At 48.0% G+C, this 12,616-nt stretch overlaps 1 protein-coding gene across 1 annotated transcript in view; it reads right to left on the reverse strand.

The window, feature by feature from the left end:
- Positions 1-1,264: 1,264 nt before the first annotated feature.
- LOC108676669 (ATP-binding cassette sub-family D member) overlaps positions 1,265-12,616 on the reverse strand; it is a 15,119-nt gene continuing 3,767 nt past the window's right edge. The window contains exons 2-12 of the mRNA XM_018164786.2: positions 11,446-11,618; positions 9,564-9,744; positions 9,077-9,186; positions 7,873-8,612; positions 6,374-6,492; positions 5,978-6,106; positions 5,265-5,379; positions 4,331-4,561; positions 2,605-2,730; positions 2,278-2,377; positions 1,265-1,368 (exon numbers count right to left, since the gene is read on the reverse strand). Of these exons, the coding sequence (XP_018020275.1) occupies positions 1,291-1,368; positions 2,278-2,377; positions 2,605-2,730; positions 4,331-4,561; positions 5,265-5,379; positions 5,978-6,106; positions 6,374-6,492; positions 7,873-8,612; positions 9,077-9,186; positions 9,564-9,744; positions 11,446-11,618 (2,102 nt within the window). The 3' untranslated portion in view covers positions 1,265-1,290. The remainder of the gene's footprint in view (positions 1,369-2,277; positions 2,378-2,604; positions 2,731-4,330; positions 4,562-5,264; positions 5,380-5,977; positions 6,107-6,373; positions 6,493-7,872; positions 8,613-9,076; positions 9,187-9,563; positions 9,745-11,445; positions 11,619-12,616) is intronic.

Genomic DNA, 12,616 nt, shown 5'->3' on the forward strand with positions numbered 1-12,616 from the left:
TGGCTGACGTACTAAACAAACGTTTTTATAGGGTTTAACGGAAGGTTCTTTGCTATTTCAACAGGTTTTAATCGGTTCAACGGCAGGTTTTATGCTGTTTAACAGAAGGTTTTGAACGGTTTAACAGAAGGTTTTAATCGGTTCAACAATAAGTTTTATATGGTTTAACAGAAGGTTTTGAACGGTTTAACAGAAGGTTTTAATCGGTTCAACAATTCAACAATAAGTTTTACATGGTTTAACAGAGGGTTTTGAACGGTTTAACAGAAGGTTTTAATCGGTTCAACAATAAGTTTTACATGGTTTAACAGAAGGTTTTGAACGGTTTAACAGAAGTTTTTAATCGGTTCAACAATAAGTTTTATATGGTTTAACAGAAGGTTTTGAACGGTTTAAAAAAAGGTTTCACACTGCATTTTTAGGCTTAACTAATTGACGCGTGTTGGTCCGTGTTTTTATGGCCATTCGCCCCCAGACGAGAAAATTCGAAGACTCGCCGCATCAGACAAAACCAAGCGGCGCCCACACACATAACTTGTACAAAAGCCTTCAAATAGAAGATTTTGAAAACCATAATTTTAAGAAATAATTAGTAAGAAACATTTTTATGGGAAGAATTCGTAATAAAGACTTCGTAAAAAATATTTGTAGAGTAGATGTAGAAGTATAAGAGAATTCATGGAGAAGAAATTCTGGAAAAGCATTTGGGGTAAAGAATTTAGGGAAAGGAATTTGGGGAAAAATATTTGCGGAAAAGAATTTTTGGGAAGAATAAATTTTTTCAAAGAATTTTGGGAAAAATAATTTTTGGGAAAAGAAAAAAATTTGAGGAAAATAATTTGGCGAAAAGAATTAGGGAAGAGAACTTGGGGAAATAATTAGTGGTAAACTGCTACCTTGTCTCGGATTTTTGCTACGTTTTCTCTCTACAGGCTAATGCATCCTAAGTTGCAGGAGTAAATACGATGTTTTTATCCCGGGTTTGCAGTGGCGAGAGTTTACACATAATATTTTACCAACAGAATTCAATTATTTTAGGAATTCACAATAATAATGGATAACACATTTAAATATTTTCCAGACACAAAATTTAACAGAAGATAAAAAATTTTTCCAAATTGTTTAAATATGAAACTTGTTTTCAAATACTGCGCACAGCAGAAACTTTCTCGGTCGTGCAGTGCAGGCCGTGCAGTGCAGGTCGTGCAGTGCAGGTCGTGCAGTGCAGGTCGTGCAGTGCAGGCCGTGCAGTGCAGGCCGTGCAGTGCAGGCCGTGCAGGTCGTGCAGGTTCAGTCCACCAGGTCCTTAGGTTCGTTGCTGGGCAGGTCGGGCTCGCCGAAGCTGCTGTCGCTGCTCACACACTCGCCCTGCTCGTTAAAAGATCAATTAAATAAACTAACATTCAAATCATACGTTATATTGACAACGCAGTGTGTTTGCGAAGATAGATATATATATTTGATTGCAGGATTGTTCAATAGTAAAGTGAAGCAAGAGGCAGCAGACGTTCAGTTCAGTACCAATCAGTACCCTCGATACCGGCAGTATATCGGTACCCTCAGTGCCACAAGTACTTCTGGTGCCTTCAGCACCCTTTGTGCCCTACGTACCCTCAGCACTCAGCACCTCCGGTCTTGGTAGAGGGCTGTCACTTAACAACTAGTTTGATTCAATGGCTGGTCAATGTTCAATGGCAGGTAACTTTTAAGGTTAAGGTTAATAACTATCAAGGTTGAGGTTTTAACTCGACCTAATTACTACCACTTCAGCAACTGCAGATCTCAACCAACTGCGGCATGTCCTGCGGCCTGAAGTTCTCAACGTCGTGTCCATGACACGGCTACGCTTAACTTGCTGACTCATTCATTTCGAGAGCCAGATAAACCAATGTAACGACTTAAGAAATGGGGATAAAATCATCTAAAAAATAGCAAATAATTTAGAAACAACAATTTTTAGCACCGCTTGTGTCCTCAGTGCCTTAAGTACCTATTGAGGGCACTCTCTACCTCTAAGCCCTCAGATCGCTTCTTAAGATACCCCTCCAGGTAACATGCACCCAGAGTTCGTTTAGAGACACCAACCTACGGCAATGTTGAAAGCACCACATTTGATGGCTACCAAGCGCTGCCCACCAGCGACAGCGAGAAATGAACTGAGCTTCCCGAGGCTCAAACCCACGACCAGCTCCTCTCATCTCGGTGCCGCTACCAATGCGCACACAGTGGCTCTAACCAGTGACGCCCTCAGCACCCTCAGATGCCTGGTGCCCTGACCTCGCTGGTGGCGGTGGGGCGCGTCTCGCCGTCGCCCTCGAGCGCCGACAGCGTCCAGCCGCCCTCGCCGTCGAACTGCAGCAGGTGGTCGTGGAACTTCCTGCGGGAGGGGGTGATGGTGAGTATGGTGACTCAAGGGGGTGATGAGCACGCACTCACCACAGAGAGGGCCGGTGGGTGATGGTGAGTAAGGTGACTCACCACAGAGAGGGCCGGTGGGTGATGGTGAGTAAGGTGACTCACCACAGGGAGGGCCGGTGGGTGATGGTGAGTAAGGCGACTCACCACAGAGAGGGCCGGTGGGTGATGGTGAGTAAAGTGACTCACCACAGGGAGGGCCGGTGGGTGATGGTGAGTAAGGTGATGCCGGCCGCCTTGACCGCCTCGTACATCTCGCCCTCGACGTCGATGCTCACAGCGGAGGTGCACTCGTCCAGCAGCGCGTACTGGGGGCTGTACATTAGTACGTTAGTACATCACTACAACCACTCACACCACACACCCTACACCACACCACTCTCACCATCCACCCTACACCACACCACTTTCACCACTCACTACTGGGGGCTGTACATTAGAGCTTTAGTACATCACTAACACCACTCACACCACACACCCTACACCACACCTTCTCGGCGCCCCCCAGCCTGTACAGTCGCCGCTGCTATAGACCTCTCGAAGGCTTTCGATAGTGTCGCTCAGGATCTGAGCTATACACTCGGGCGTTCCCCAGGGCTCGGTCATCTCGCCGGCTCTTTTTAACCATTTCGTTTCCGATACATTGGACGCCCAGTGCCGTCCTCCAACATTGCCAGTCGTCCCCGAGGCTCGACGCTGCGGAGGCTGAGCTCGCCGTACTCCTTCGGAGCGTCTCAGACTGGTCGGCTGGCAAGAAACTGGCCGTGGCTCCTGGCAAGTCATCGGTCACGCTTTTCTCCCCAGATACGCACCAATCCCGATACCACCCATCTGCCACAATCTGCAACGGCATCATCCCCTGGACAAAACCCCCAAAATCCTAGACGTCACCTGGGATACGCACTTCACGTTCTCTTTCCATGCAAGACCCATGCCACGAAAGCGACTGGCTCTCTTCGCATCTTAAAAGCCCTAGCTGGTACCAACTGGGGCTTCTCCAAGGAGGACATCATTGACACCTACCGAAGCATCACGCGCACAATCCTCAGCTACGCGGCCCCCATCTGGTACCCTGTTGCCTCACGTACAGCAGTTGCCAGCCTGCAGATAATACAAAACACTGCACTGAGACTAGCCACCGGCTGCCTCGAAATGGCCCCGATCTCCCATCTTCACCAGGAGACCGGCGTCCTCCCTTTAGCCGCGCACCTGGGCCTGGCTTGTGCCCAGTTCCTCGCCAGCGCCCTCCAGCCCTCCCATGCCTCATTCCGCATTGTTTCTGCTCCACTGGGGGACCGCCCCATTAAAGCCTCCATTCAGTCGAGGTTCGGCCACCTAGTCACACCACTCCTGGCAAATGGCAACCTACCCGCTGATGCATACGGAGAAGCCAAATGGGCTCTTCGCAGGGAGATCGCCTCCCGCGTTGCGGCGAATGACGCCATAAACGCCGTCCTCGCAGCCCCACCACCGCCGATTGCATCGGCTGAGTCCTCACTCTCGCGCCCCTACCGTTCGGCGCTATCCCAGCTCCGCTCGGGATACTGCAGCTCCCTGGCGTCCTACTCCGCTAGGATCGGACGCTCCCCTAGCTCCGCCTGCCCGGAGTGCAGGGATCCCCTCCAGTCCGTCCAGCATCTCTTTGCCTGCCCCGCCTTCCCCACGTCTCCTCCTTGTGGGACAGCCCCGTCAAGGCAGCGGCATTCCTGGCCACCCTCCCTGCCTTCGCCCGTCTCCCCCCTCTTCCGGTGCCTGCCTCCCGCCCACCACCTGAGCCCCCCCCCCGGACGAGCGTGACCGACGCAATAAACAACAACAACACCACACCCTCCACACCACTCTCGCAACTCACAGGAAGAAAGAGAGCCTGGCCATGCCCCTCCTTTGCTCCTCACACCACTCCCATGCCACTCACTGGTGATAAAACAGCCTCGCCATGCCCATCCTCTGCTTCTCGCCGCCGGACAAAACGTCCTTCCAGTCCTGCCTGGCGTTCCATCCGCCCTCCCTGGCCACGATGTGCTGCAGGTGGACGATGGACAGAATCTCGTAGAGCTGCGCGTCCGTCCTGCCGGCGGCCATCATGGAGGACAGACTGTCTGGGTAGATCACTTGGTCCCGCAGCGTTCCCACCGACATGTAGGGCCTGCCGAGGGATAAAGGATTAGGACAGATCCTGAGGATTAGGACAGATCAAGAGGATCGGGACAGATCCTGAGGACAGGGACAGATCCTGAGGATCGGGACAGGCCCTGAGGATCGGGACAGATCCTGAGGATCGGGACAGGTCCTGAGGACCGGGACAGATCCTGAGGACAGGAACAGATCCTGAGGACCGTGACAGATCCTGAGGATCGGTGAGGACCGGGACAGGTCCTGAGGACCGGGACAGATCCTGAGGATCGGGACAGGTCCTGAGGACCGGGACAGGTCCTGAGGATCGGGACAGGTCCTGAGGACCGGGACAGATCCTGAGGACAGGGACAGATCCTGAGGACCGGGACAGGTCGTGAGGACCGGGACAGATCCTGAGGATCGGGACAGATCCTGAGGACAGGGACAGGTCCTGAAGATCGGGAAAGGTCCTGAGGATCGGGACAGATCCTGAGTATTTGAGGAAGAAATGTATCAAATTATTTTGTTATATTTTTGTTGAATGGAAGTAAAAAGAACTCAAGATAGCGGTATGATTATTGTCGAGTCAACGTTGCATATTTAGTTGTTGGCTCATTTATTGGCTTGCATTGCAGTGTTTCGCAATAAGGATGTAATACATGCTGCACCCACCTCTGGGGGATGTAGAACATGCTGCACCCACCACTGGGGGATGTAGAACATGCTGCACCCACCTCTGGGGGATGTAGAACATGCTTGAGGCAGGGGGCTTGCTGAGGCGGCCAGCGTAGACGGGCCACAAGCCGCTCATGATGCGGAACAGCGAACTCTTGCCGCACCCGTTGGGACCTGGCGACGGGTGAGGTGACGGGTGAGACAAACGGGTTATGGCGACGGGTGAGGTGATGGTGAGGTGACGGGTGAGACAAACGGGTTATGGCGACGGGTGAGGTGATGGGTGAGGTGACGGGTGAGACAAACGGGTTATGGCGATGGGTGAGGTGACGGGTGAGGTGACGGGTGAGGTGACGGGTGAGGTGACGGGTGAGACAGACGGGTTATGGCGACGGGTGAGGTGACGGGTGAGGTGATGGGTTATGGCGACGGCGGGTGAGGTGACGGTGAGGTGACGGGTGAGACAAACGGATTATGGCGACGAGTGAGGTGACGGGTGAGACAAACGGATTATGGCGACGGGTGAGGTGACGGGTGAGACAAACGGATTATGGCGACGGGTGAGGTGACGGGTGAGACAAACGGATTATGGCGACGGGTTAGACAAACGAGTTATGGCGGTGGGTGAGGCGACGGGTGAGGCGACGGGTGAGGTGACGGGTGAGGTGACGGGTGAGACAAACGGGTTATGGCACCAAGCACATCAGAGGTGCCAAAAAATGACAATAAATCCGTAAAAAAACAAGGCATTAATGGTGAAGTAGCACGTTACCTGCGATAAGAAGGTGCATGCCGGGGCGTATGGTGAGCGTTAGTGATGGCACCACAACATCACACGCAGGCGTCACCACCGGCACCGCCTCCAGCACCACACTGCCGTCATCACTGCACGTCACCACCCCTATGGTGATGATGATGTATTATGATGATGTACGGGAATATCGCGAGTAACCAGTCGTAATATAATCCAGTATACGCATATGAAATTTACGGTGCTGGAAATGAGATCAGAAGAAAATAGCAGTGACTGATGTATAAATAACTGCATGGATGTAAAATAACTGCATGGAAGTTAGTGGCCATTATTTATTATTATCGTATACCCTTATCATTATACTATATTACCCCTTATTATTATATTATATTACCCCTTATTATTAGTGTTTACCCCTGATGAGAGGCATGCCGGTGGGGCCGTAGAGGAGGCCGGGGTGGGAGGAGCGAGCGGCGCGGGCGATGCTCCTCTCATCGCCGCCGGCGGGTGACTGCAGTGCCGGCCGTTCGTACCTGAGGTTAAGAGTCTGACTTACCTATTCTTTCCAAAAAAAGTTAAGAGATCGTATTTTCACCAGCCAATCACTGACGGCCTTTCAAGTAAAATCCACCAATCATAGACAAGAAAATAGAGCCTAACCACTTACGTTTACTTAGCGAGTTTTGAAAGTATAGGCCCGAGCCTTGATGAAGAAATGGGCGTACCACCAAAATTAAATTGGAAATCAGTTTAATTGGAATCAATCGGTTCAATTTTCCTAAACTTAGGAAAATTAATGGGCCTTATTTTTGAAATAGTGAAGCATTTTATTACCCACAGCATAAGCAGTAAATTAATTCAGATATTAATTCGCAAGTGACGTGCATAATCTCCGAAGATTTGCGCCAGGTCTTTTTGCCGGTCCAAACTGGGTAAAGATTACCCTCTAAAGGCACAAAATGAAATAGATATTTAAACAAAGTCTCACACATTCTTCTGAGTGCGAGATCACTCTTCACTTCAGTCATGATCTATCCTCGATTTTGAAATTTATCACACCAGTTCGCTCAAAAAAATGAACGGATCATGTTGTCTAAATAGTAACACTTTGCGTAAAAATTACTGATGAACTCTCGTTTTGTCCGGGGCCAACTGGGTCAGAGTGGCCTTCACAGGGAAGGAAGTGCGTCGCAATTTGGACAACGTGTCACTCATGTTTCTGAGTGCAGTTCCCAGGCGGCCACTGAAGGACCATGGGACGACCGATGGCCATAAGTTATTCCAACATCAGCTTATTGAAACAAGAAGCTTATTAATAAGCTTATTACAATTACGCTTATCTAAGCAATACGCTTATTACAATTATGCTTATCTAAGCAATAAGCTTATTACAATTACGCTTATTGAAACAATAAGCTTATTAATAAGCTTATTACAATTACGATAATCCGAACAATAAATTTATTAATAAGCTCATTACAATTAGCTTATCGGCCCATGTAAGAGATAAGTTATCGATATTGAAGACATGTGTGGTATGCATTCTTCACACTACATCAACCTATCTTAATCAAAGGAATTAGCACACCTCGTTTGGATTAGTGGGTATAATTGCTAGAAACGATCAATATTTAAATTAAAGTGAACACTATTATCATAACTTCGTATGCTTCTTCCTTTTATCAGCTACCCATAGAAATATAAATCCCGCAATTTCTTCAATATTTATTTAAATTCAATTTAGCAATTTAGTAATATTTATTGAAGCAAAAATCAGCTCGAAATACACGCCCTTTACATAACCGCTTATGGTAAAACCGCTATTTTCTTTATTCTCGATAAATTCCTCACAAACATCAAGAAATTTCACGTCAAAGTCATCAAACACCTGCAACATGTTGCACGTCACGCACCTGCAGCTGTGCACGTCACCAAACACCTGCAACATGTTGCACGTCACGCACCTGCAGCTGTGCACGTCACCAAACACCTGCAACATGTTGCACGTCACGCACCTGCAGCTGTGCACGTCACCAAACACCTGCAACATGTTGCACGTCACGCACCTGCAGCTGTGCACGTCACCAAACACCTGCAACATGTTGCACGTCACGCACCTGCAGCTGTGCACGTCACCAAACACCTGCAACATGTTGCACGTCACGCACCTGCAGCTGTGCACGTCACCAAACACCTGCAACATGTTGCACGTCACGCACCTGCAGCTGTGCACGTCACCAAACACCTGCAACATGTTGCACGTCACGCACCTGCAGCTGTGCACGTCACCAAACACCTGCAACATGTTGCACGTCACGCACCTGCAGCTGTGCACGTCACCAAACACCTGCAACATGTTGCACGTCACGCACCTGCAGCTGTGCACGTCACCAAACACCTGCAACATGTTGCACGTCACGCACCTGCAGCTGTGCACGTCACCAAACACCTGCAACATGTTGCACGTCACGCACCTGCAGCTGTGCACGTCACCAAACACCTGCAACATGTTGCACGTCACGCACCTGCAGCTGTGCACGTCACCAAACACCTGCAACATGTTGCACGTCACGCACCTGCAGCTGTGCACGTCACCAAACACCTGCAACATGTTGCACGTCACGCACCTGCAGCTGTGCACGTCACCAAACACCTGNTAGTGCAGGTGTTGCCACCCTAGTGCAGGTGTTGCCACCCTAGTGCAGGTGTTGCCACCCTAGTGCAGGTGTTGGCACCCTAGTGCAGGTGTTGCCACCCTAGTGCAGGTGTTGCCAAGGTTTTTTTATTTCATTTTGTAAATAAATTTTCAACTTTGAACTCCAACAACACATTTATTTCATAAATATGTAGATGATTGAAGCCTGGCAATAACCTAAGCATCATTTCAGGTAGATGCCTTCTCACGAATTACGAAGTTTATTCTCATAATGTTCATGTTATTATATGTTTATAATAATTAATAACCCATCTCACGAAGTACGAAGCTTATTCTCCCAATGTTCAATGTTATTATATGTTTATAATAATTAAGAAGCCTTCTTACGAAGTACGGAGCTTATTCTCATAATGTTAATGTTATTATATGTTTATAATAATGAAAAATATCATCACACGCACCTTGTATGACGTCATGAGGCGCTCTATAGCGTCACCACCGCTCACGAGAAGTTGTTTGGTTGTGGTGAAATATTCCGTGCGTTCTGACACGCCTTCATCACCACCATCATCTGCACACACCATGCGTGGTGAGCTCACTATATCACTTCACTATAATTACTTCCATGTATTGAAGATACATATAAAATAAAGCTAAAGTTATACATCAAAAGTGCCAGGAGTTAGATAACTGGCGTCCATGCAAGATACTGATTACAATCAAGTGATAATAACGATATTCTAAATTGCGAATCAATGCGAGAATGATTGAAAGTAAAAATTTTAATTAAATGATGTATTGAAAAACTTGTAAACAATTAAAACGTACGAAGTATCGCGCGCCGACAACTTACGAATAAAATCTATAATCCTTGCAACAAAAATTCTTAATTAAATGAATGCATTGAATTAGGTACAATAAAATAAAAATATACAAAGTAAGACTAACCGGCATGTTTCTTCGACGTGCCCGTCATGAGAGGTATGGAGACGATGACCATACCAGCGCCGGACCACACGTACTTCATGAGGAACTGTTCCAGCATAACGTACCACAACCTCTGGCTGAATATTGTGGCCCTTTGTTGTACCAGACGCTTGTAGCATACCTCCAGCATACCTTGCTCCACCTGGGGCATGATGGGGCATGATCATTGTTACTGCCAACACATCCAGCCCTGCTCCACCTGGGGCATGATGGGCATGATCATTGTTACTGCCAACACCTCCAGCCCTGCTCCACCTGGGGCATGATGGGCATGATCATTGTTACTGCCAACACCTCCAGCCCTGCTCCACCTGGGGCATGATGGGGCATGATCATTGTTACTGCCAACACCTCCAGCCCTGCTCCACCTGGGGCATGATGGGGCATGATCATTGTTACTGCCAATTATTATCCCCATTATAAAACTAATGAGAATTCTACATTTCCGAGATTTTATGAAGTAAACAATTCGATTTTTTAGATATTGGGAAATTTTACACTGACATTCAGGAGAGAAAAGTTTACATTGTAATTCAGGATATTGTTTACATTTACATTCCTAAAATATCGCAACAATTCGCAATCATATATGCGAACAGCACATGCAGGAAGTTTGCACGGGAAAACAATAGAGATAAAAGGCGAACTGGAAATTTTCAAAGCAAGTATGCCAGAAATGAGACAATTTTTCGAAAATCAAACTATATTTGAAAAATTAGTGCATTGAAATCAATGTGAGCACAAGAATAGATATTGCGGACACTTGGTCCTGTGAAAGGTGCGACAGAAAAACTGGACGGCCACTAACTTCGTCCGCAAGGTCAATTTTTTAGTTCACTTTTTGCTGGTGAAAGAAAAAGTATAGAAGCTTGAATCCGAGAACGATGCAGCTAGTGCGTTTTAAAACAAATTTATTGTAATTCGCAGGAATAGTAATAGGATTCAAACAATCTCTCAATCATGTAAGATGTCCAATAATAAAGCCGAGATTTAGATATATAGATAGATATAGGTAGATTTTGATATATGTACTAATACTAATAATATGTACACTAATAATTTAGCTATATGGAAGAGGACTGTTCGTTTCTTCCTATTCGACATCTGTACATTTGGTGAGGGATTATGGCGAAGGAGGTAGAGTATGATGTATTATCGTATTCAGTATTACATTCAGTTTAGTTTAGTAGTTATTTAGAAGTTTATAGTTTAATGTATTTTTGTAATGAATATTATCGTGTTTAGCAGTAACGAATATTTTATGAGCATATATTTTCGCCGGTGATGGTGCACGGAACGACGGTGACATGAAGTTAAAAACGGCAGTAAGTCGGTCCCTCTGAGGGGGACTCGTACAACGCATTCCTCTCGCTACCTTTGGGGGGCGATTTGCCCACCTTATGCCCCCCGTAGAAGGCGATCTGCCCACCTTATATCCCCAAAGAAGGCGATCAGCCCACCTTGTGCCCCCCGTAGAAGGCGATCTGCCCACCTTGTGCCCCCCGTAGAAGGCGATCTTCCCACCTTGTGCCCCCAATAGAAGACGATCTGCCCACCTTGTGCCCCCCGCAGAAGGCGATTTGCCCACCTTGTGCCCCCGCAGAAGGCGATTTGCCCACCTTGTGCTTCCCGTAGAAGGCGATCTGCCCACCTTGTGCCCCCCGTAGAAGGCGATCTGCCCACCTTGTGCCCCCCGTAGAAGGCGATCTTCCCACCTTGTGCCCCCAATAGAAGGCGATCTGCCCACCTTGTGCCCCCCGCAGAAGGCGATTTGCCCACCTTGTGCCCCCCGCAGAAGGCGATTTGCCCACCTTGTGCTTCCCGTAGAAGGCGATCTGCCCACCTTGTGCCCCCCGTAGAAGGCGATCTCCTCAGCGTTGGTGATGATGCGCGAGTGCGCCGCCCTCAGGTCGGCCTGGCGCGCTGCTTCCTCTGCCACGAGCTTCCCGAAGCGCGGCGACACCGCGCGCAGCAGACGCCCCGTGACCAGCGCTACCACGAACCCTAGCGCCGGTCCTGGTGGCATGGATGGGGTATCGAGGTTATTATATTTTATCACGCAGGTTATTGTATGTGGTTACGTAGGTTATTGCGTCGTCATGCAGCTAGAATTTAATTAATTAGAAGGGTGATTACGATAAATAGGCAGACCCAGCGCCGGTCCTGGTGGCATGGATGGGGTATCGAGGTTATTATATTTCATCACGCAGGTTATTGTATGTGGTTACGTAGGTTATGGCGTCGTCATGCAGCTTTTTGGTGGTAATTAGAAGGGTGATTACGATAAATAGGCAGACCCAGTACTGGCCCTAGGAGCAAGGATGGGGTATGGAGGTGTGAGGGATGGCGTCCAACGTTACATCCGACGACGACTCGGAGACGGAGGACGACGAAGGCGGCGCATCAGCGTGACCGGGGACTAGGAAGTCCCGAACTCATCACAAGGTCACAAGGATGGGACATGAAGGTGCAATGAATGGAGTATGGAGGTAATAATGTGTTGTCACTCAGGTTATAGATGGCGAAGTTAGCGAAACATGCACACCGAATAACAGGTTCTAGCCCCTAGAATGAATCTAAGGATTAGCTTTGTCTTTTAAAATGGAGCGGGTAACATGATAAGAAGATGAACGGCGCACATTCTGCTCAAGATTATTATTTCTTAAAGCTATGGTAGAAACAAACATTTGTATAACAAAAACATAGCGCCCGACAAACGGGAAAACAAAAAATTTCACTTTTCTGAAGAGTTGGTAGGATGAAATCATCTACCTTCTGGACTGACGTCACCTAACTGATAGGATAACGTCACCAAACTACTAGGATAACGTCACCTAACTGCTAGGATAACGTCACCTAACTGCTAGGGTGACGTCACCTAACTGCTAGGATAACGTCACCTAACTGCTAGGATAACGTCACCTAACTGCTAGGGTGACGTCACCTAACTGCTAGGATAACGTCACCTAACTGCTAGGATAACGTCACCTAACTGCTAGGGTGACGTCACCTAA

Source organism: Hyalella azteca, unplaced genomic scaffold (assembly GCF_000764305.2).
Source record: "Hyalella azteca isolate HAZT.00-mixed unplaced genomic scaffold, Hazt_2.0.2 contig8774, whole genome shotgun sequence".
Lineage (NCBI taxonomy): Eukaryota > Metazoa > Arthropoda > Malacostraca > Amphipoda > Hyalellidae > Hyalella > Hyalella azteca.